This window comes from Macaca mulatta, chromosome X (genome assembly GCF_049350105.2).
Source record: "Macaca mulatta isolate MMU2019108-1 chromosome X, T2T-MMU8v2.0, whole genome shotgun sequence".
Lineage (NCBI taxonomy): Eukaryota > Metazoa > Chordata > Mammalia > Primates > Cercopithecidae > Macaca > Macaca mulatta.
In genome coordinates, this window is record NC_133426.1 from 108,375,309 (window position 1) to 108,398,974 (window position 23,666).

Below are 23,666 nucleotides of genomic sequence, written 5' to 3' on the forward strand. Positions count from 1 at the left end.
GAAGAAGGTCTTAGACACCTGAAAAAAGACGCTGAGTTCAGCCAGCACCTCAAAGGTTACAAATCACTTGTGTAAAATTGTCAAGATTAGAAAACGAAATGTCTTTCCAAAGATTAATTTATAGATTATATTGAAAACGTGCTGGTTTTGTTTAGGACAATTTTGTATTTAAAATGTCAAGAATTACTAGTCTGTTTTAAAAACTGTGAAATAGTTTACAGTAACTAGAAAACATTTTAAAATGTGGCACAAAATAATGTAAACAAAAGAATGAGTCTTTTGTTATTTTTATGCCCTGAATATTTTTTGTGTCAAATGAAAATGGCTATACTGTATTTTCTGATTACAAAATTATAAAAGAATGTCATATTAAAAGAAAAAAAAAGGAACACAAAAAAGAAAGTTAAAGCTCTACTTGCACCTTCTGCTTTCCTTCCTGATACCCCCTTCCACAGCCCATTTGGTGCAGGCATTGTACTTAGAGAGGGCATGTCGTGTAGGGGGCGGGTGGGGAGTGCTGGTCTTACAGCCTAAGAGAGAAAGAAAGGATTACTCAAAGAAGAAGCGGAAAAGGCCACAGTCAAGGTCCAGGAGTGGGTAGGGGGATGCAGACCCTCCCCTGTAACTGAAGATGGGTAAACTCCAACCGCAAGGCGATGATGCCACTTGTGGGCCCTCAGATTGGAGAGGACTGAGATGAGTGACAAGGGCGTGCGCACTGGGGCACCGAGCACAGACCGCAGAAGGGGGATGTCTGTGCGTGCGGAGTGGAGGAGGGGGTAGTTCCTGGTGACTGGCCGCCAGCCCTTGGTGGGTGGTAGGGGGTGGTGGGGAGGAGGACGAGCTCGGCGGTGACGCGCGGTCCTCACGTGACCCGGAGCTGCAGAGCTACGCAGCCTTCGGTGCAGTCGTCACTAGCGTCTGGCTACCAGCTCCCCGCTGCCCTGCGCTCGGCGGGCTGGCATCGGGCCCGGGGATAGCGGAGCAGGTAAGGGCCCCGGGGCCCACGCGTCCTGGCCAGGCCGGCAGAAGCTCACTGAACCGGGCAGCGGTTTCGGGGCTTGAGGGGACGGTGGTCTATGCTGCCTCAAGTTCGAGGAGCCTTTGCCTCTGATTCTCCCTAGCCCCCCTGCCTCCGCCTACATCTGTGCAGGCGAACTGTGGGCTTTGATTTGTGGGGAGATTGTCTCCGCCAGAGGAAAATACAGAGATTGAGATGCCCATCACTCAAATCGCTGGCCACACATGTCCGTTCGCTTCCTGCTCAATTTAGTGGAAGGGATGCGCCACGGTGGCGTTTGCAGAGAAAATGGTGGGCCTTAGAGACTGGACGGTGGGGTTGGTAAGGGTGGTGTCTCAGAATGTGGGGAGGGACGTTTGATAACCAGGTTCCTGAACCCGGAAAGGCGAGTATTGGGATCTATGTCCTGGGCTCTAGACCAACACTAAGTGGTTTTACTCTCTCCTGTCTGTCGGACGGTAGTTCGGTTTGGAACTGTTTGCGGCGAGGAGAAAGGAAGGAGAGGAGAAAACTGCACTGGATCACGGAGGTTAGTGGGCGTACAGGCACTATCTGAACCTTTGGAGTTCTATATGAATTCTACGACAGGAACTTAGGTGCGGTTGTCTGATTGGGATGTGGGGTGGTGCTAGCTTGGGGACTTTCCCTAAACTGCATTTTACTTACCAAGCTTAGGACTTTTAAATTGTATGTTGAAGATCAATAAAGACAGCAAACTTTTCTACAGATGCTTTTATTTGCATTTCAGATAATATCGAGAAAAGATAAATTGTATTAAATAATGTTACTTTTTTTTTTTTGAGATGGCCTTTGGCGGGGAAGGATAGTGATTTTGTAGAAGCAAAAGGCTTCCCCTATAGCTTTTCTCTTCTGCTGGAGACTCCTAGAGATAAGTTGAAAGGGACGTAGACAACGGTAGGCTGTGGTTCTAGAGTATGGGATCTGGGGGCTCCCATCTTTCCTGCCATCCTCCAGTTTTCCAGATCCCTCTACCTACCTCACCATCTTGGTGAAGGAAATGGTGGGCTTTTGGGGAAATCCCTAGAACGCTACAGGTGGTTTTAAAATAATTTGCCTTGTCGGGCCCAGTGGTTTTTGCCTGTAATCCCAGCACTTTGAGAGGCCCAAGCAAGAGGATTGCTTGAGCTCAGGTGTTCAAGACCAGCCTGGGCAACATAGCGAGACTTTGTCTCTACATATAATTTAAAAATTAGCTTGGCGTGGTGGCACAGGCTGTAGTTCCTGCTATTCGGGAGGCGGAGGTGGGACATCTTTTGAGCCTGGGAGGTCAAGACTGTGGTGAGCCATGATCGTGCCACTGCACTCCAGCCTGGGTGACAGAGTGAGGCCCTGTCTCAAAATAAATAAAAAATAAAATAAAATAAAATAAAATAAAATAATGTGCCTCTGTCTGTTGCCTTTTACTTTTCCTGCCTCGCTTTTCCATCCTTCCCATTTCAGTGCTGGGGAAGCCCCAGGCTTTTTTTTTTTTTTTTCTGCCAGCAAATGGGTCTCTAAATCCAGACAGGCAGGTACAGGGACCTATGTCTTAGATGGTAAAGTGTCACAAGTACTTAACATCCACTCTCTTCTTTTTCTCCATCTGTTCCAAGGTCTTCCCATAGGCCTGCAGTAGGGCTGTTTACCGTTGGAAGCAAGGGAAAGAGGAGGAGACCAATCTAGAAGGATGGAGGTTGGTGTGAAGCGGGGATAGTCTCTGGGGATGACAAGAAAGGGTGGGCATAGGAGGTGGCTGAGATTTAACAGGATCTCAGTGGAGTGCTGGATTGCCACAGTGCTGCCATGCCTCCTGTGGATTTCAGTGCAGGAAATGATAGGAATATGGGGGTAAGGGTGGGCTGGAGTATGACTGGGGGAAGACTTGATGAGGGGACCATGAAATGGTACACATTAGTATATTGAGCCTGGGCTCTGGCGAGGCAGACATTGGGGTCAGGGATCAGGGTGCTTGTCTGTTCTACCAGAGACTCGGTTTCCATTACCTACTCTTTGTTTACTTGTCCATAGATCTGCCTGCATATCTGCTACAGGGCGTAAGATCACTGGAAGCAAAGAAACAAAGAGGAGATTGCTCCTGATCAGTATAGACTGGTAAGAGTGTGGGGACTGCCTGGGTAGACCTCTAGAGTGGGTTGGTGGAGACCAGTGTGCATCCAGTAAGGACCAGTGACCAGTCTGGAGGATGAGGATCCTCAGCCTCTCCTTTTCCAGCCACCTTTCCCACCATCCCTGTCACTTACTCCATACCCTCACCTTAATTCTGGTACAGGGAAAAGAGTGTGACAGCGTCTTGGGGTGGACTGAAGAAAGGTAGTTTGCTAATAATATGCCTGTCCCATCAAGAACAAACTCTCTACTCCCATCTGTCCCTCCATCTGTCTGTCTGTCTCTCTCTAGGTCCAGAGATCTCATGAATTTATGTATCTACTTTAGGGTGTATTGCCAAGATAAGCAAGAGGAGAGGAGGGAACTGCCTCGGATCATTACAGGTTGGTATGAGGGTGCGGCCCTGTAGACAGGTGACCAGAGTAGGTCCAGTAGAAATCAAAGTCTGGGACTTCTCGGTTGCTCCCATTTATTGTCAGACTTCCTACCATCCTTTCCACTGTTCATTTGGTGTATGGAAATGTGTATAGAAGTACCTTGGAAGAAAATTATTGGGCGTTGGGGAAGGTGGAGAGAGGATGAAATAAGAGGAATGGAGAGGCTGCTAATCATCCTCTCTTCCACCAAGCACATGGTTCTACCCTTTTCTGTTCCTATATGTATCTATCTGTATGATGCAACAAAATCAGAAGAGAAATTTTAGTCCATTTCCTTCCTCCACTTCTAGGTCCACCTCCAGTGGCAGCTGTAGTGGCCTTTGAGTGGCTGAAGACCAGCACCCTCACAGGCCTACACCCACAACTACCACTCTCTTTACCCCAGCCCAAGTGCGCTCTACCATACCTTGTTCGTGCTTTCAGCAGGGGTGATTACATGGGCCGCACTCAGGAAGTGGGCTGGGTGACTGCAGGACTGGTGATCTGGGCTGGCACCTGCTACTACATTTACAAATTTACCAAGGGAAGAGCCCAGAGTGTGAGGACACTTGCCAGAAATGGATCCACAGTTAAGATGGAGACTGTGGTTGGGGTACAGAGCCAGACCTTGGCCAAAAGTGAAGCAGAGATTAAGACTAAACCCCAGGCTGAGATTGGAGCAGAAACTGGAACAAGAGGTGGGCCTGGGGCTGAAGTAGAGACCAAGGGCACTGCTATAGCCAGACACAGAGCCAACTCTCAGGCCAAAACAATGGTTGAGGCAGAGGCAGAGACTCAATCTGAGTCCAAAGTGGTGGCTGGAACACTGGTCATGACAGAGGCAGTGACTCTGACTGAGGTCAAGGCCAAAGCCAGAGAAGTGGCCATGAAAGAAGCAGTGACCCAAACTGATGCTGAGGCTGGCAAAATAGTTAAGAAAGAAGCAGTGACGCAGACCAAGGCTAAAGCTTGGGCACTGATTGCCAAGACAGAGGCCAAGAGAGAAGCAATGACCCAGACCAAAGCTGAAACTCATATATTGGCTGAAAAAGAGACAGAGATTAACAGAGTAATGGTTACACAGAGTGAGACCTTGGCAGTACCCAAGGAAGTGGTCAAGATGGGGGCCACGAACAAGACTGGAATTGTGGATGAAACCAAGACAAGAGCTCTGGAAGAGACTGTGAGTGTGGCTAAGACTCAGTCTGAGGCCTGGCCTGGTGCCACAGTTGATGCTAGGGGAAATCCCAATGGCATGTCCAGGGAGGTGGCTGGAGTGGACGTGAAGTCCTGTGCACAGTCTCAGGCTGTCACCAAGATCAAGGGTGATGACATGCCTGGTGCTGGGATTGAGGACATGGGGAATTGCAAAACCATGTCTAGGGCAGAGTCTGGGGAAGACACGAGGGCTTCTGCTCAGCCTCAAATTGTTGCCAAAACCCAGACTGAGGCCATTCCTGGGGCAAAGGTTGATGCCGGGAATAACGCCAATGCCATGTGTAAGGTGGGGGCAGGGGCAGATGTGAGAGCTTGTGTACAACCTCAGACTGTGGTCAAGAAACAGGCTGAGGTGACGTCTGGTGCCGGGGTTGATGGTAGGGGAAATACCAATGTCATATCTAAGGCAATAACTGGAGCTGACATGAGAGCTGCTGCTCAGCCTCAAGCTGTTGCAAGCGCTCAGGCTGAGGCCATGTCTGATGCCAAGGTTAAGGACAGAGGCAATCCCAATGCCATGACTAAAGCAGGGGCCAGGGCAAACCTGAGGGCCAACTCCCAGGTTGAGGCCTTGCCTGATGCCAGGGATAAGAGCAGAGGCAATCCCAATGTTATCGCTAAGGCGGGGGATGGAACAGACATGTTGTCCTGTACACAGCCTCAGCTTGTGGCCAGTGTTCAGGCTAATACCTTGTCTGATGGCAGAATTAAGGTCAAGGGCAATGTAAATACCATGCCTAAGGAAGGAGCTGGGGTGGATATGAAGGCTCAAGGTATGGCCCAGAGCCAGGAAGCCTTACCTAATACTAGAGGTAAGGCTAGGGGCAAAGCCAAAGCCAAGTGTAAGACAGGGTCTGGGATGGACATGAAAACCTGTACTCAACCTCAGACTGGGGTCAAGACCCCAGCTGAGGCCTTGCTTGATTCCAGGGTTGATGGTAGGGGCAATCCTAATGCCACTTCTAAAGCTGGGACTAAGGCAGACCAGAGGGCCTGTGGTCAGCCCCTGGTTGTGGCCAATCCCCAGGGTGAGGCCTTGCCTGGTGCCAAGAATAAAGTCAAGGGCAATCCCCATGCTGTGCTTAAGGTGGGGGCTGGAGAAGGTACAGCAGATTCTGCCCAGCCTCAGGCAGTGGTCAGTTTCCAGGGTGAGGCCTTGCTTGGTACCAAGAATAAAGTTAAGGGTAATCCCAATGTTGTGCTTAAGGCAGAAGTTGGAGCAGGTGCAATGGGCACTGCCCAGCTTCAGATTGAGGCCAGTTCCAAGGGTGAGGCTTTGCTTGATTCTAAGAATACGGTCAAGGGTAATTCCAATGCTGTGTCTAAGGCAGGGGCTGGGACAGATACAACAGGCTCTGTCCAGCCCCAGATTGTGGCCAATTCCCAGGGTGAGGTCTTGCCTGGTGCCAAGAATAAGTTCAGAGGCAATTCCACTACTGTGCCTAATTCAGGGGTTGGGCCGTATACAACAGACTCTGCCCAGCCCCAGGCTGTGGCCAATTCTCAGGGTGAGGTCTTGCCTGGTGCCAAAAATAAGGTCAAGGCCAATCTTAATGCTCTGTCTAAGGCAGAAGCTGGGATGGGTGCAACAGGCTCTGTTCAGTCCCAGGCTGTGGCTAATGCCCATTGTGAGACCTTGCCTGGTGCCAAGAATAAGGTCAGGGGAAATTGGAATGCTGTGTCTAAGGCAGGGGCTGGGATGGATACAAGGGGCTCTGCCCAGACCCAGGCTGTGGCCAATTCCCAGGGTGAAGTCTTGCCTGGTGCCAGGAATAAGGTCAAGGGCAATCCCAATGTTGTGTCTAAGGCAGGGGCCAAAGAAGATACAGTGGGCTCTGCCCAGCCTCAGGTTGTGGCTAACTCCCAGCGTGAGACCTTGCCTGGTGCCAGGAATAAGGTCAAGGGCAATCCCAATGTTGTGTCTAAGGCAGGGGCCAAAGAAGATACAATGGGCTCTGCCCAGCCTCAGGTTGTGGCTAACTCCCAGCGTGAGACCTTGCCTGGTGCCAGGAATAAGGCCAAGGGCAATTCCAATGCTATTTCAAAGGCAGAGGCTGGGGCAGGCATAATGGGCTCTGTCCAGGTACAGGTTGTGGCCAGTTCTCAGGGTGAGGTCTTGCCTGCGGCCAAAAATAAGGTCAGGGGCAATTCCAATGCTGTGCCTAAGGCAGAGGCTGGGGCAGATACAGTGGGCTCTGCCCAGCCCCAAGCTGTCGCTAATTCCCAGAGTGAGACCTTGCTTGGTGCCAGGAATAAGGTCAAGGGCAGTACCAATACTGTGCCTAAAGCAGGGACTGGGGCAGGCACAAGGCACTCTGCCCAGCCTCAGATTGTGGCCGGTTCCCAGGGTGAGACCTTGCCTGGGGCAAGGGACAAGGCTATGCCCAGCTCTGAGGCAGAAACCACAGCAGAAGATGAGGTCTATGCAAAGCCTGAGGCTCAGGCCATGCCCATTTCTGAGAGTGAGGGTGGGTCAGGCACTCAAGCCTGCAGAAAGACTCAGCTTAACATCCATGACTACTACTGGAATGGGATTGGTGTTGAAGATTGGATTGCTGCTGAGCGGTGGATCAAATTTAGATTTCAGACCATGGATGGAGACTGGGAAAATAGCGTGTCCTGGGCTGATGATGAGAATGAAGCCAGTATTGGGTCCTGGAGTGGGGCTAGTGATAAGGCTGGGATTATTAGGTCTTGGGCTATGGCTTGTGATGAGGCCAGTGTTAAGTCCTGGGCTGGGGCCAGGGCTGAGAATGAGGTTGGTATTGGGACTTGGGCTAGAGCTGGGGAGCAGGCCAGTGGAGGGCTCTGGGCTGGGGGTCAGCCTAGTGAGGGGACCTGGGCTGGGGACAAGGCCAGTGGAGGGGCCTGGACTGGGGCTGAGAACCAGGCCAGTGGGGGGTCTTGGGTTCTCGCTGGGAATCAGGCCATTGGAGAGCTTTGGGCTGTGGGTCAGGCCAGTAATGGGTCCTGGCCTGGAGGACAGGCCAGTGGGGTGTCCTGGGTTGGGGCAGAGGCCATTGGAGGGTCCTGGACTGGGGCTGAGAACCAAGCCAGTGGAGGGTCTTGGGCTGGAGCTGGGGCTGGGAATATGAGTAGTGTTTCATACTGGGCTGGCGTCGTGGATCAGGCCAGTGGAGGGTCCTGGGCTGGGACTAGTGATCAATCTGGTGGTGGGTCCAAGCCTAGATTTGAGGATCAAGCCAGTGGAGAAGGGTCCTGGGCTGGGGCTGGTGACCAGGCTAGTGGAGGGTCAAGGTTGGGGCCTGAGGACCAGTCCAGTGGAAGGTCTTGGGCTGACACTGCAGACCAAGCCAGTGGAGGGTCTAGGCTGGGCCATGTAGATCAGTCCAGTGGTGGGTCCTGGGCTGGGACACTTGATCAGTCTGGTGGTGGGTCCAAGCCCATATTTGAAAATCAGACCACTGAAGAAGGGTCTTGGGCTGGGGCTGGTGGCCAGGCTGGTGGAGGGTCCAAGGTGGGGTCTGAAGACCAGTCCAGTGGAAGGTCATGGGCTAACTCTGGGGACCAAATCAGTGGAGGATTCTTAGTTGGGGTTGTGGACCAGGCCAATGGAGGATCCTGGACTGGGGCTGGGCATCCTGCTAGTGGTGGGCCAAAGCCTATATTTGAGGATCAGGCCAGTGGCAGAGGGTCCTGGGCTGATGCTGGGGACCAGGTTGTTGGAGACTCTAGGCTGGGGCTTAGGGACCAGTCTAGTGGAGATTCCTGGGCTGGCACTGGGGACCAGGCCAGTGGATGGTTCTGTGTTTGCCCTGGGAGTCAGACGAATGGAGGGTCTTGGGGTGGGGCTAGTGGCCAGGATGTTGGAGGGTCTAGGCCAGGGCCCACGAACCAGTCCAGTGCTGGGTCCTGGGATAGCCCTGGGAGTCAGGTCAGTGGAAGCTCCTGGACTGGGGCTGGGGCTGTGGATCAGGTTGGTGGTTGTTCCAAACCTGGATTTGAGGATCAGGCCATTGGAGGGGGGTTCTGGCCTGGACCTGGGGACCAGACTGGTGGAGGCTCCAGGCCAGGGTCTGAGGATCAGTCCAGTGGAATAGGTTCCTGGGGTGTGGCTGGTGGCCAGGTCCTTGGGGGAGCTAGGCCTGCAGACCAGTCCAGTGGTGGGTCCTGGGCTGGCACTGGGAATCAGGTCAGTGGAAGGTCCTGGATTGGGCCTGGGAATCAGGCTGGTGACTGTTCCAAGCCTGAATTTGAGGATCAGGCTTGTGGGGGAAGCTCCTGGGCTGGTGCTGGGAGCCAAGCCAGTGGAGAATCCTGGGCTGGATCTACGCCTGGGAATGAGGCCACTGGAGGGTCTAGGATGGGATCTGAGGACCAGGCCACTGGAGGATCCTGGGCTAGATCTGAGGACCAGGCCAGTGGAAGGTTCCAGGTCAGTGTTGAGGTGGAGGCCAACGAAGGATTCTGGTTTGGGCCTGGGGCTGAGGCCGTTATAGGGTCTTGGTGCTGGACAGAGGCGAAAGCTGATGTTGTGTCCAAGCCTGATGATAAAGATGAGGCCACTACTGCATCCAGATCGGAGGCTGGGGAAGAGGCCATCATTTGTTCTAGGACTGAGGCTGAGAACAAGGCTAGTAGTGGCTCCTGGATTAGATCTGAGGAGGTGGCTTATATGGGCTCCTGTGTAGGGGCTGAGGCTGAGGCTGAGGCTGGGGCTGAGGCTGGGGCTGAGGCTGAGGCTGGGGCTGAGGCTGTGGCTGAGACTGAGGCTGAGGCTGGGGCTGAGGCTGGGGCTCGGGCTGGGGCTGAGGCTGGGGCTGGGGCAGAGGCTGAGGCTGGGACTGGGGCTGAGGCTGAGGCTAGGGCTGAGGCTGAGGCTGGGGCTGGGGCTGAGGCTGAGGCTAGGGCTGGGGCTGAGGCTGAGGCTGAGGCTGAGGCTAGAGCTGAGGCTGAGGCTGAGGCTGAGGCTGAGGCTGAGGCTGGGGCTAGGGCTGAGGCTGAGGCTGGGGCTGGGGCTGGGGCTGAGGCTGGGGCTGGGGTTTGGTCCTGGGATGGAGATGCAACCACTGTAGAGTCTAGGCTTGGGGCTGGGGAAGAGGCTGGTGTAGAGTCCTGGACCTTGGCTAGGGATGTGGGAGAGGATGAGCTAAGTAGAGAGTCCAGCCCCGATATTGAGGAGATCAGTTTAAGGTCTTTGTTTTGGGCTGAGAGTGAGAACAGTAATACGTTCAGATCTAAGAGTGGGAAAGATGCCAATTTTGATTCTGGAGCTGGGGATAACACCAGCATCGAGGATAAGTTTGAGGCTGCTGGTGGAGTTGATATAGGGTCTTGGTTCTGTGATGGTAATGAAAATACAAATGAGGACAAATCTGCATCTAAGGCTAAAGCCAAAAAGTCATCTGAGTCAAGAGGCACATATCCGTCCATGGTCCCTGGGGCAGGAATGGGGTCATGGGATGGAGCCATGATCTGGTCGGAAACTAAGTTTCCACACCAAAGTGAGGCCAGTTTCCCAGTTGAAGATGAGTCCAGAAAACAAACCAGGACTGGGGAAAAACCTCGGCCCTGGTCTTGCCGCTGTAAACGCGAAGCTAATATGGATCCACGAGATCTTGAAAAACTCATTTGCATGATTGAGATGACTGAAGATCCTTCTGTTCATGAAATAGCCAATAATGCTTTATATAACAGTGCTGATTATCCTTATTCTCACGAAGCTGTTCGTAATGTAGGTGGAATTTCAGTTATTGAAAGCTTGCTCAATAATCCCTACCCCAGTGTTAGGCAGAAGGCTTTAAATGCACTGAATAATATCTCAGTGGCTGCTGAAAACCATAGGAAGGTTAAAACTTACTTAAACCAAGTATGTGAAGACACCGTCACCTATCCCTTGAATTCAAATGTGCAGTTAGCTGGACTAAGATTGATAAGGCATCTGACTATTACCAGTGAATATCAGCATATGGTTACAAATTATATTTCAGAATTTCTTCGTTTGTTAACAGTGGGAAGTGGAGAAACTAAAGATCATGTTTTGGGAATGCTTTTGAATTTCTCTAAAAATCCATCTATGACAAAAGACTTGCTCATTGCCAGTGCACCGACATCACTGATTAACATTTTTAGCAAGAAAGAGACAAAGGAGAATATTCTTAATGCTCTTTCACTATTTGAAAATATAAATTACCATTTTAAAAGAAGAGCAAAAGCATTTACCCAGGACAAATTCAGTAAAAATTCCCTTTATTTCCTATTCCAACGACCTAAAGCATGTGCCAAGAAACTTCGAGCCTTAGCAGCAGAATGCAATGACCCTGAGGTGAAAGAGAGAGTTGAACTATTAATAAGTAAACTCTGATTTGCTGTATGTTCCCAAACAAATTTGAGTAACATTTTGGTTTTGCACTCTGGAAGTAATGCACATTGTAAATTGCATTATAACTTCGAAACTGATGTTACCTATGATGGTCTATAGCCAGACCATTTTATGAACACCAAATGAATTCAAGCTTGTACTAAAAATACATGTGTTGATTTTTATCTTGTCTGGATTGAGATATTTTTAGTATGCTTCATGAGCAGAAACTGAACGGATTCTTCATAAGTAAGGTAATCTTTGGTCCTTTGTGTGGACTTATGTTTATACATTTAAGACTTTATTTTTATGTCATCAATAAAGTTGTGTGTTTTAAGCAGCAGAAAAAAGTTATTGTCCTTGTCCTTGAGTTTATGATCTGTTTGGAAAGGCAAGATACATGGAAACAAAAAGATAGTAATAAAACTGGGAGCTTCCAATCATGGCCAGATGCCTCCTATCAGTGTTTAGAGGTGGCAAAAACTGCTTCAGGCAACAGTGCTCAAGGAAAGTTTTACAAAGGAGGGGGACCCTTAGGTAAGCTGGAATTCAAGGATACAAAAGGATCAGAAGGGCACTCAAGATGGAAGGAGTGATGGGAAAAAGGGCATGGAGATGGGAATCCTTCTCCAGAGAGAAGTGCTGGCCTGCTGGAATGGAAAGTGTAGGGAGGGTAGTGATAAGAGAGAGAGTCAGGCGGTAAAGGTGAGTCCTGTTCGTAGAGCACCCCTAACTGCTAAACTGGGGTGTCTGAATATTACTGCATCCACCCCTGGGAGACATCAAGGCCTTTTGTGACCAGAGGAATGACAAGATGAAAGGAAAACGATACGGTAGATTTATGTGCGACAGGAGTCCAAGCTGGGGTGGGGATAGGAGTGGTGACTGGAGATTGGAAAAACAGGAAGCTACCACAAGTTAGTCCAGGCATGAGATAATAAAGGTGTGAAGTTTTACTGGTGGCCATGGGAATGGTAAGGAGAGTATGGATGTGAGAGGCCCTTTGAACCAAAAAGTGCTGAGATGTATTCTGGAGACATACAGAGAGGACCAATTTTATTTTAGGGTCCTTGGGGTATTTGACAGAAAAATGTCCTCTTGGCCAATTCTGATATCCATGTAAGTGAACAGTTACAACTTTGAAGTAATAAGAAAGTGTACTAGAAGAAAGAATAAGTTTTAGTGCTTGTATCAGATTTCCTTTATGAGGTTGGTTAAGGTGGGGCCTTTGTGGAACCATAGAGAGTGTTGTTGGGGTACACATAAAAGATCTACCTCGCTCCCACGCCTTAGTGAGGGTGAGGGTGTCAGGGGAGGAGCACTCTCAAACTGCTGGTGGGAGTATACACTGGTACAAGGTCCATTGGAATATATGCACATCCATTGACCCTGTAATTCTACTTGTAGAAATGTATCTTTAGGAAATAATCACATAATTGGCTTGTGGAAAGCTGTGCATCTTCAAACTGTTTGGAAGGGTGAAAAATTGTAAATAACCCAAGTATCTCAAGATAGGCAGTTGGCTAAGCAAATTGATGTGTGTCTACACATTTAAATATTATGCAGCTATTGAAAATGTTGATGGACATCTACATGTGCCTACATTAGAAATTCAGCATATAATCTTAAGTGGGAAAAATAGGCTGTAAAAGCACATGCCATACTTTTAATGAAGAAAAAGTATATATCTAAATTATCTTGCTACATACTCTGAGAATGTTAATAGTTTTCTGTGGGTGTTAGACTGATGGGTGATTTCATTTTTTTTTTTTCCTTTCTTTTGAGACGGAGTCTTGCTCTGTCTCCCAGGCTGGAGTGCAATGGCGCGGTCTGGACTCACTGCAACCTCTGCCTCCTGGGTTCAAGCGATTTTCCTGCCTCAGCCTCCCGAGTAGCTGGGATTACAGGCGCCTGCCACCACACCTGGCTATTTTTTTTGTACTTTTAGTAGAGACGGGCTTTCACCACGTTGGCCAGACTAGTCTTGAACTCCTGACCTCAGGTGATCTGCCTGCCTCGGCTTCCCAAAGTGCTGGGATTACAGGTGTGAGCCACCACGCCCGGGCTCATTTGTTTTTTATTTAACTCTATTTATGATATTTATATAATAAATGAAATTTTATGCATAATTTACCAACAAGGAAAAGGATGGATTCATACTAGGCAGGCCTGGCCAATAGTATTTGAGGGACCTGGGGCAAAAGCATAAATGGAGGCTCACGTATTTATGTCTACATATTTGGAAAATATAACTTAAAATTTTAAATAAATATTATTTGTAAAGCAATAAGTGTTTTAAAATTTAAATCTTATTAGGTATTTTAAAAATGAAACCATTCTCAATACTAGCATTCGATGGCCACCAACCTACTCTACTGTAAAAAAAATGGTGTCACGCTTGTAGTGGATTCTGCCATCTGATGCCCTGATCCCCCTTCAGGAATGAAAAGCTTATTATTTTAATTGCCAGGAGTGCGGCAAGTACACAGTCCTCAGCTGTCAGGCCTCTTCAGGAATTTCCTCAGCTGAAGAAAGCCACCTCCCCCAAGGTTACACCCCCTACCTGGGGGTATTTCACATCCAATTACTGATGGATATGGCTTTCTTGCCCCAAATTGGGACAGCTTCACTCCTCCCTCTGTCCAATCCTGCTTCCTTCTTTTCCCTTCCACAGGTGTTGATCCCAACAGCATTCCCTAGTAAAAACCCTTCCTGCTGAACTCTGTCTCTGGGTCTGCTTCCTGGGAAGCCAACCTGCAATAGTTGGTTCAAGAAGTGGTTCGAGAAAGCAAACACTGTGATGAAATTTTGGAGATGAATCACCTGCTACTCAGCTGTCAGTGAAGACCCGTCATTGGTGGTAGGTGGAGTAGACAGGCCTCTGGAACAAGGTAGCAGAGGAATTGTTAAAACTTTCAATGTGGTTAACTGGGGTGGCATACAGGTAAAAGGGGACACATTAACTGGTGCCATGTATCAGACCTTTGAGAAATATGGGAAATATTAAATATAAGGAAGGCCAGAAAATTGGGTGGCTGTTGCTAAGTGGATTGAGCTCTAGAAAAGAATAACAAAAAGCTGAATTAAATTAATCAACAATTGAAAGCTATGTTTGAAAGCCAGAGGGCTTTATTCATAACATATAAAGAGGTTCTCATCTTTTCCAGGTAAATGGTGGAGAAATCTGAGGAGTAGACTCAGGATTTGCTAAAAGAAAGCTTCAAAGAAAGTTAAAATTCTAACCAAGACAAGTCTTCTATGCCAAGTTCAGTGCCATGGTTAAGAAGGAATGGGACTCTGACACTTGGGATGGGGACATCTGGATTGATGTCCCTAAAAATTCTTATATTCCCAGATTCCCCTGAGCCCCTTGAGAAGTGTCCTATTCCTCCCTATTAAGGGCTGGCACTCCATCTTGCTTCAATATATGGAATCCTTTCCCCTGTAAGATAACCTGGGTTTCCCTCAGAATCTGCCCTCACCTCCTATCCTGGCCACTGGGCCTATAACTAGGATTAAGCCACAGCATAATCTAGCTGGCGATGTGCTGGGTGTAGTAAGGAAAGAAAGAGAATACACCAACAAAGAGTTTCAGGATGTAACCTAGCCAGCGTGTACCAGAAGGTGCTGAGGGAATAAGTATGGCACCAAATTCTGAGGAGCTCGATCAGGAGGGCTGGAATATAAACTTGAATATAAGAGAATTAATCAATTTGAAAGTGCTCTCCCAGAATACAGGATTTAATACCCTAGAAAAAAAACACAGGAAATGACATGAACTCATTACTACGATGGCGCCTCAAAGTATGGAAAAAGCCATGGCCTACATTAAGTGAGGTGTAAATGCCAGAGTTGCCATAGAAGATGGTGGAAAAAGGGATCAAAGACTCAGAGAGGTGAGAATTATATAATAAACCTATTAGGTAAGGCCAGAAAACCCTCTAGAAGATTATATTCTGCAGGAGGATCCAAAGGACAAACCATTTACCACAGCTATAAGGAATATTCTGGTGAGAGGGATATGTGAAGTTCAGTAGTGGATCTCTTCTGCATGCCAGGGCTCAGAGTAGGAGAGCATCTTATGGAACAAGGATCACTGATAGAAATGATGATGCCTCTGAAACAATAGAGGCAAGATGGCTGCACTTAACTGTCAGAAGTCAAGTGGATGTAAATACCACAATGCACTACAGGGTCAGAGTGGCAGGTGGGGAGGCCTGACTTGCAGAGAGCTATGGAGATGGTTAATAGAACACAGTACCCCTAGTGGGTAGATGGTTAAGAGACAGTTAATAGGACATGGACAGTCAATACAACATAATATCCTGGGGGGAAATAGGCAGCCAACAATTTGCACTCTATACAAACACAAGAAATGAAAGGTGGTCACAGGTTTGAGGGAGGTTGCCTCAATAAAAAGTCATAATTACTTATCCAGCTTCTAGTCTCAAGTCAGGTTTTGATCCACAACACATGATTTGAAGGAAAGGCTGAGTGCCCAGGAAGAAGGACCCTACAACGCATGTGTAGTAATGATTTTTCTAGTCCTTCCATTTACTCAGGTAACTGTGTACCAAGGAAAGAGAAATACTCAAACATTTTGAGAAGAGATGGACACTGGTTCTGACTTGATATTGATACCCAGAGACCTAAAGTGTCTTAATTGGCCCCCTTATTAGAATGGAGGCACATGGGAGCCAAGTATTAAAGGGGATCCTGGCCTAGGTAGGGTTCACAGTGGGCCCACTGAGTTCACAGACCCACTCAGTGGTTATGTTTTTGATCTCTGAATGTATAATTGGAATAGACATAGTTGGTTAGTTGGTACAAGCCCTATAGTAGTTCTTTGGCCTGTGGAGTCAGAGCTATTTGTATATGAGAAGGCCAAGTGGAAGCTTCTGAAACTGTCCTCACCTTCCCTGGCCAAGATAGTAAATGAAAACATATGGCATCTGTGTAGTGGAGGATGGCAGAAACTATTGCCGCCTTTGAAGACCTAGAGAATGAAGAGGTGTGGTCTCCATCATATCTTCATTTAATTCACCAGTTTAACCTGTAAAATGTGGACAGAGCCTAGATGACACTAGACTACTGAAAACTCAGCCAAGTAGTAAGACAATTGCAGTGGCATACCAGATATGATATCTTTGCTACAGCAGAAAGCATGGCCTTAAGTACCTAGTTTTCAGCTATTGATTTAGAAAATGTGTTTTTTTTTCCTATCTGTATCATAATGGAAAGTCCATATTCACACAGAATGGATAACAGTATGTATACACAGTTTTTCCTCAGTGCTCTACTAACTTTCATGTCCTCTGTCACAATACAGTCTGAAGAGATCTGGACCACTCAAACATCCTTCAGAATATAGTACTAGTCCACAATGTCAGTGATGTCATGCTAATTGGACCAAAATGAGTAGGAAGGGGCTAGCACATTGGAGGCCTTAGGAAGGCACATGCACTATGGAGTATGGGAGATGAACCCTACAAAGACCTAGGGGGTTGACCACATTAAGTATAATTTTTAGGAGTTGAATGGCCTGGGGAATGCCACAATATCCTCTCAAAGGGAAGGACAAATTAAGGTATTTTTTTACCTTCTTCACAGAGAATTTTCTGGAAGTGCACTGCCTGGTAGGCCTCTTTGGGTTCTGGAAATACCACATTTCACACCTGGAATTACTGTTTCACCCCATATACTGGGTGACACAAAAGGTGCCAGCTTTGAGAACTATAGCAGAACAAGCCCCTATAGCAGGTCCAGGATGCAGTTTTAAGCAGTTCTGCCACTTGATGCATACAAGGGACAGTCCTTATGGTACTGATTCAGGTGAACTCCAAAACTGGGGCTTAGCCCAGGGGAGTTCTTGCCTTCACTCAGGAAAGAATTCAAGAGCGAGCTGACGGTAAAAGAAGGCAAGTTTATTAGAGCAATAGTGTATAGCGAAATGGCTGCTCCATAGACAGACCAGGGCTGTCTCATAGGCAGAGGAGCCCTGAGTAGCAGTGTACAGCAAAGTTGCTCCTCCACAGGCAAAGCAGCCTGGAGCAGCAGCAGCAGCAGCAGCAGCAGCAGCAGCAGCAGCAGCAGCAGTGTATAGCAACAGTAGCATTCTGGAGCAGCAGAGGGAGCAGGACAGCAGTTCTGCTGGCTAGCTATATTTATACCCACTCATAATTATATGCTAATGAAGGAATGGGGTTTTGGAATTTTCTAGAAAAGAAGTGGGAAGTTCCTGGAACCATATAAGGCAACTTCTGGGTCATTGCCATGGCACATTGCCATGGCATTTGTAAACTGTCATGGCACTGGTTGGAGTATTAATAATGAGCAGTGAGGACAACCAGAGGTTGCTTTTTTCATCATCTCTTGGTGTCTTTACTGCATCCTGTTTTTGATCAGCCTGTTTTTGATAGAGCCATTACCAGTGCTCGGAAAACAAGTCCTGCTGATCTCCTATCTCAGTATTAGAGGTATCTGTGTTGGAAAAAGATGCCATGTGGAGTATTTGGAAGCCCCTATGGGAAAGGCCCTATGGGAAGCCCCTATGGCGAAATCACAACATAGCTAGGGTTGTGGAGCAAAGCCATGTCATATGAATGGAAAATTATATACCTTTTAAGAACAGCTCCTGACATGCTACTACATCCTGGTAGAGATGAAATGCCTGACTATAGGACATCCAGTGGCCATGCAGCCAGAATTGCTTTATGAGCTGAGTTCTGTCAGATCCACCGAGGTATAAGGTTGAGTAGCCCCAGCAATGAGATGGAAGTTTCTTTTTTGTTTCTTTTTTTTGAGACAGCATCTCGCTCTGTCACCCAGGCTGGAGTGCAGTGGCATGATCATGGCTCACTACAGCCTTGACCTCCTGGCTTAAGTGAGCCTCCCACCTCAGCCTCCTGAGTAGTAGGAATATAGGCACACATCACCATACCTCACTAATCTTTTAATTTTTTTGTAGAACTTGGGCTCCACTATGTTGCTCAGGCTGGTCTCGAACTACTGGGCTCGAGGGCCTCTCCTACCTTGGCCTCCCAAAGTGCTTGGATTAGAGGCATGAGCCACTGTGTCCAGCCAAGATGGAAGTTTTATATATGGGATCAAGCACAAGCAGGACTGGAGGGCATAAGCAGTTGCACGATCAGGTAGAGTAGATCCTCTATGATATCTACCACTGTTGCACTAGTACCTTTCCTTATCTACAGCTATGGCCTTACACCAGATCCCATGTGACAGAGGCATTCAAGTGTTCTTTAATAAGTGTGTGTGTGTGTGTGTGTGTGTGTGTGTGTGTCTGAGAGAGAGAGAGAGAGAGAGAGAGAAAGACAAGGAGAGAGAGATTCTAGACCCAAGACCATTCAAAACTTGGGACTTAGGGGGGCCTTCTGCTCAGTTCTAAGAGTCCTCATGCCTACTTATGGGGCTAGGGTAGCAGTGGACAACATTTCTAAATGTTTTGGAGAGATAGGTGGTCTTATAGTCAGTTTGGGGTCTGACTCTGCTCAGGTCTCCAGATTCTTACTCTAGTGTTGTTGTAGTAGTAGACTCAGGGCTCAGAGGTTGGTTTAAGATTTTGAGTACAGTGGCTTTGCTGGGTCATGCACATATAAGGAGTCATATAAGACCACTTTCCAAAGGTGAAAATGCAATCTTTCTTCTTGGGCAAAAATGTCCATTTCTGAAAATCACATGAACTGATTGGTCCTTGAGGCAGTTTAGTGTAGGGGAAAGTGTATAATCTGGAGTGAGGAATGAATGGAGAGGGATATTAACAGTTCTCTTCCCCTTTTATTTTTCGGACATAAAGGAGAAGATTTGGGAGAGGAAGAGGATTAATCCTGATTTGAACTCTTTGAATTTGAAGTGCTTATGTACTATGATTTGAATATGGTTTATCACCATCCAAACTCATGTTGAGGATGAGTTCCCAATGTGACAGTGTTGAGAGGTGGTAACCTTAAGAGGTGTTTGTGTCATGAGGAATCTGTCCTGATGAGGGTTTTAATGCAGTCTCTTTGGAGTGAGAGAGTTCTTGTGCTCATGGGACTGGATTAGTTACTGTGAGAAGGTTGGTTGTTATAAAGTGAGTCTGCCTCTTGTGCTCGGTGTCTTTTGCATGTACCTGTTTCCCCTTTTGTTTCTTTGCCATGTTTTGATGCCCTCAAAAGAAGTTGTCAGATGTGACTGCCCAGTCTTGAACTTCCCAGCCCTCAAAACTGTGAGTTAAATAAAACATTTCTTTATAAATGTCGTCTTAGGCATTCTCTTACAGCAACACACAACAAACTAAGACACTATGGGACTTACAAGTGGAGAAGCTCAGTACTTATTTGAGAGGTATGTATCTAGAGCTCAGAATAAATGTCTGGGATGAAGATACATATTATGGATGATAACAGAAGAGTAAGTCAGGTAGCCTCAGTGAGGAGTACAGATGGAAAAACTGAGGACAGAACACTGAGGAAGCCTAGTACATGTGGGGCTTTGGAAGAAAATAGTGCAGAATTGAAACCGAGAATACAGCCTTCCATGAGTATTATTATGCATACCCTTGTACATCCTTCTTTTTTCTTTAAAAATTGTAGTAAAATATACGTAACACTTACCATCTTCACCATTTTTAGGTGTACAGTTCAGTGACATTAAATATATTAACATTGTTGTGCAACCATTACCACCATTCATCTCCAGAACTGTTTCCTTTTCTTTTATTTTTTGAGATGGATTTTCACTCATTGCCCAGGCTGAAGTGCCATGGCACGATCATGGCTCACTGCAACTCCCGCCTCCCGGGTTCAAGCGATTCTCCTGCCTCAGCCTCCCAAGTAGCTGGGATTACAGGCACCTGCCATCACTCCCGGCTAATTTTTTGTATTTTTCATAGAGATGGGGTTTCACCATATTGGCCAGGCAGGTCTCGAACTCCTGACCTCAGGTGATCGATCCACCTTGGCCTCCCAAAGTGCTGGGATTATAGGCGAGAGCCACCACGTCCCGCCCAGAACTGTTTTCATCTCCCAAACTGAAATGTTTACCTGTTAAACAGTAACTCCCCTCACTGCTCCCCCAGCCCCTGCAAAGCACTATTCTACTTTCTATTTCTATGAATGTAACTACTGAAGGTGCCTCATTTTAGTGGAACCATATATGATTTGTCCTTTTGTGACTTAGCATAATATTCTTCTATTAGTCTACTTGGGCCGCTATAACAAAATACCACAGACTGGGTGGCTCACAAACAGCAGAAACTTATTTGCTGGAGGCTAAGAAGTCCAAGATCAAAATGCCAAAAATTTCTGGTAAGGGCTTTTTTCATGGCTTGTCAATGGCTGCTTTCTCACTGTGTCCTCATGTGGCCTTTCCTTGGTGCGTTGAGAGAAAGAGAGAGAGAGAGAGAGAGAGAGAGAGAGAGAGAGAGAGAGAGAGAGGCACTTTCTGATGTCTCTTATAAGAGTACGAATCCTACAAAATCAGAACCCCACCCTTATGATTTCATTTAACCTTAATTACTTCCTTAGAGGTCCTATTTCCAAACACAGCCACATTGGAAGTTAGGGCTTTAACATGTGAATTTTGCGGGGACACAACCATTCAGTCCGTAATGGTTCTCAAGTTTCCAGTTCTTTACACAGAATTGGAGTCCTACTCTATGTTCAATCTCAGAATCTGGTTTTTAAAATGTATTTTTCACAGTTATAGGGTGCCATAACAATTACAGAAATCCAGCAGAACCTTCCTTCATCCTTCCCTTCCCCAGATTTCTGCTTCCAAATTAATTTCAATTTCTTTTTAAAATTACTTTTAATTCCAGATTACTTACAATTGTCTTAACTCTTTCTTCTGATATTGCCTTTATATTTTTATCAACCATTTTATTTCTTGATTTCTAAATTTTATGTATCAGCTAGGACTTCCTACAGTGGAAGGATTCAGTTGTCTTATACCTCCCATCCTATACACAACCACACTTCTCCCATATTCTCCCAATATATTGTTGTATCACTATATTATGTTAAATCAACATTCAGTGTTTACATTATGTCTATGTAAGGATTTTTCACAATTGAGACATTAGAAGGAGAGGCAGATAAGTGCATAGACTCTGCCACTAGACAGCCTGGCTTCAAATCCTGAATTTGTCATTTAATAGCTACATGATCTTGAACAAATCTCTTTCACTCTCTGTCTCACTTTCACCATGTTTAAAATGGGAAATGGCATATCTCATACGATTTCTATGAGGATTAAAAGATTAAGCACTCAGAGTCATACTTGGTACATAGTAATTGGCATCTATTATATATTATTGTTGTTCATTGTATACATTTTTCCCCTAGAGTTCATGGATCCTTCGGTATTCCTGCTCCGTTTTGGAAGATTACTCTTCAGGCCTAAGGTATAGCTATTGTCCTAGAAACTCCCTTGTCATCATAGTGGAATTTTCTTAGTCTCTTTTTCATGTTGGATTTTGCTTTCCCTACATTCCGTGGCTTCATCTTTCTTGATTTATGACCTCATTTTGACAAAATAAATCTATGTTTATGAGAAAGAGTGTATAGTATATAAATACTTTGAGATTTTGCCTGTCTGAAAATGCCTGTATTCTACCCTTACCCTTGACTGATAATTATTGGATATAAAATTCTAAATTTAGGTCATTTCCTTCAGAATTTTAAAAATTTACTTTTCAAATCAAAGCTGTATATGCATATAGTTTAAAAAATCCAATACAGTCATGCACTGCATAACAACATCAATGATGGACAGCATATACGATGGTGGTCCCGTAAGATTATAATGAAGCTGAAAAATTCCTATCAGCTAGTGATGTCGTAGCCATTGTAATGTTGCAGCACAGCACATTACCTTTTCTATGTTTAAATGTTTAGATATGTAAATACCATTGTGTAACAATTGCCAACACTATTCAGTACAGTAACACGCTGTTCAGGTCTATAGCCTAGGAGCAATAGTTTATACTATATAGCCCAGGTATGTAGTAGGCTATATCATCTAGGTTTGTGTAAATACACTCTACAATGTTCACACAATGACTGTATCACCTAACAATGCATTTCTCAGAACGTATCTTCATTGTTAAGCAATGCATGAGTATAATCATACAAGGCTAATGTATTAGTCTGCTTGAGCTTCCATAACAAAATTCCACAGGTTGGGTGGATTAAACAACAGAAATTTATTTTCTCATAGTTATGCAGGCTAGAATTCCAAGATCAAGATGCAATCAAGGTTAGTTTCTGGTGTAGCCTCTCTTCCTGGCTTGTATATGGCCACCTTCTTGCTGTGTCCTCACATGGTCTTTTCTCTGTGTGTGCATGGAGATAGAGAGAGATCTTTCTTGTCTCTTCTTATAAGGACACCAATCCTGTCAGATTAGGGCTCTACTCTTAGTACCCAATTTAACCATAATTACCTCCTTAAAGGCTCTATCTCTGAATACAGTCATGTTAAGGGTTTAGGGCTTCAATATATACATTTTGGGGGACACGATTCAGTACATAACAGCTTACTATGAAAAACAGCAATATCCTGTATCTCAACACTATTTCCCACACCCAGAAGCAATAAATTTCAACTCTTTTAATGTATTATTTTGGGATTATCTGTCTATGTCAAAATAACATACTTATATTGTTTCTTGATTTTTGAGTTTTAAGTCACTGACTTCCCACTATGGAGGATGAGTTTAACTCTTCTTTTATACTCACCACTGCTTACTGTAATCATACATTTCTACATTTCTTATACCCTGCCCTCCCAATTACTTTATTCTTATTTTAGTTATATTGACAGTATTATGTTGACTATGTACTTGTTATTGAAAGTTGAGTTACATAGTACATTAGGATTATTTTTTCCTGTCCTGCACAACTTTTTATTTTCTCTAGATTTAATTTCTTTCCCCCTCTCTTTTCCTATGTATTTATCACCAATTTATTTCCAAAATATACTCCCAATTATGTAAATATTCTTCCATTATGTTTATATAAATTAGGTATTCTACCAATTTCATTTTCTGGACAAAGTTTCTCTTTGGAATCTTCTGAACTGCTTTAAACTAGACTGGTTGCACTCTAGGCATGCAACACAACTTTTATTTTGGGATCTCTTTTCACAATAATCTTAGTGACTTTCTTTGCTCACTATTGTGTTAGACTCACTGTTTCCTGGATCTCATATCTCCCTCTTTCTTGGTTTATGCTCTCTTTTGGCAGAGCACATCTTCCAGTAGATTCCTGAGAAAGTGTATATGCAAAGCACACTTTTGAGATCTTTCAGGTTTGAAAATGTCATTTTTCTACTCTAACACTTGATTGATAGCTTGGCTGGAGATGGAATTTTGAATTGGAAATTCTCTAAGAATTTTGAGGACATTGTTTCATTGTATTTTAGCTTCCAGTGTTGCTGTTGAGAAGTCAGATGTTACTCCAGTTCTTTTTTATGTATTTGCTTTTTCACTAGGTAATACATTCACATGGTTCAAATTAATAATAAAAAAATGCAGCGAAAAACCTCCCTCCAACCAACATTCTTC

General features: G+C 45.9%; 2 protein-coding genes across 8 annotated transcripts in view; both read left to right on the plus strand.

Moving 5' to 3' along the window:
- Nucleotides 1-884: 884 nt before the first annotated feature.
- ARMCX4 (armadillo repeat containing X-linked 4) lies at nt 885-11,454 on the plus strand. 5 transcript variants are annotated; one of them, XM_077989201.1, is made up of 8 exons: nt 885-988; nt 1,484-1,550; nt 2,635-2,714; nt 3,050-3,133; nt 3,440-3,531; nt 3,876-9,478; nt 9,515-9,568; nt 9,749-11,454. In XM_077989201.1, exons 5-8 carry the CDS (start codon nt 3,453-3,455, stop codon nt 11,105-11,107), a joined length of 7,095 nt encoding a protein of 2,364 aa, XP_077845327.1. In that variant the 5' UTR covers nt 885-988; nt 1,484-1,550; nt 2,635-2,714; nt 3,050-3,133; nt 3,440-3,452; the 3' UTR covers nt 11,108-11,454. The 5 variants fall into 5 exon arrangements, with proteins under 5 accessions (XP_077845327.1, XP_077845325.1, XP_077845326.1 ...); XM_077989199.1 differs by having other exon boundaries at nt 1,484-1,554; nt 2,647-2,714; nt 3,876-11,454; XM_077989200.1 differs by having other exon boundaries at nt 1,484-1,554; nt 2,647-2,714; nt 3,476-3,531; nt 3,876-11,454.
- Nucleotides 11,455-13,778: 2,324 nt separating this feature from the next.
- Nucleotides 13,779-23,666, plus strand: part of ARMCX1 (armadillo repeat containing X-linked 1) — a 42,099-nt gene continuing 32,211 nt past the window's right edge. Inside the window, exons 1-5 of one of the 3 annotated variants that reach the window (XM_077987782.1) lie at nt 13,779-13,964; nt 14,825-15,000; nt 18,072-18,255; nt 19,279-19,328; nt 21,448-21,506. The gene's annotated coding sequence lies outside the window, so the exon portion shown is untranslated. The remainder of the gene's footprint in view (nt 13,965-14,824; nt 15,001-18,071; nt 18,256-19,278; nt 19,329-21,447; nt 21,507-23,666) is intronic. The other 2 variants (XM_077987783.1, XM_077987784.1) reach the window with 2 other exon arrangements.

Bases quoted from the DNA above. Each gene is read 5' to 3' on its own strand.
- ARMCX4 (XM_077989199.1), top strand. From the start codon at position 3,453: ATGAATTTATGTATCTACTTTAGGGTGTATTGCCAAGATAAGCAAGAG. The intron at 3,532-3,875 runs GTTGGTATGAGG...CTCCACTTCTAG, and splicing joins ACTGCCTCGGATCATTACAG to GTCCACCTCCAGTGGCAGCT.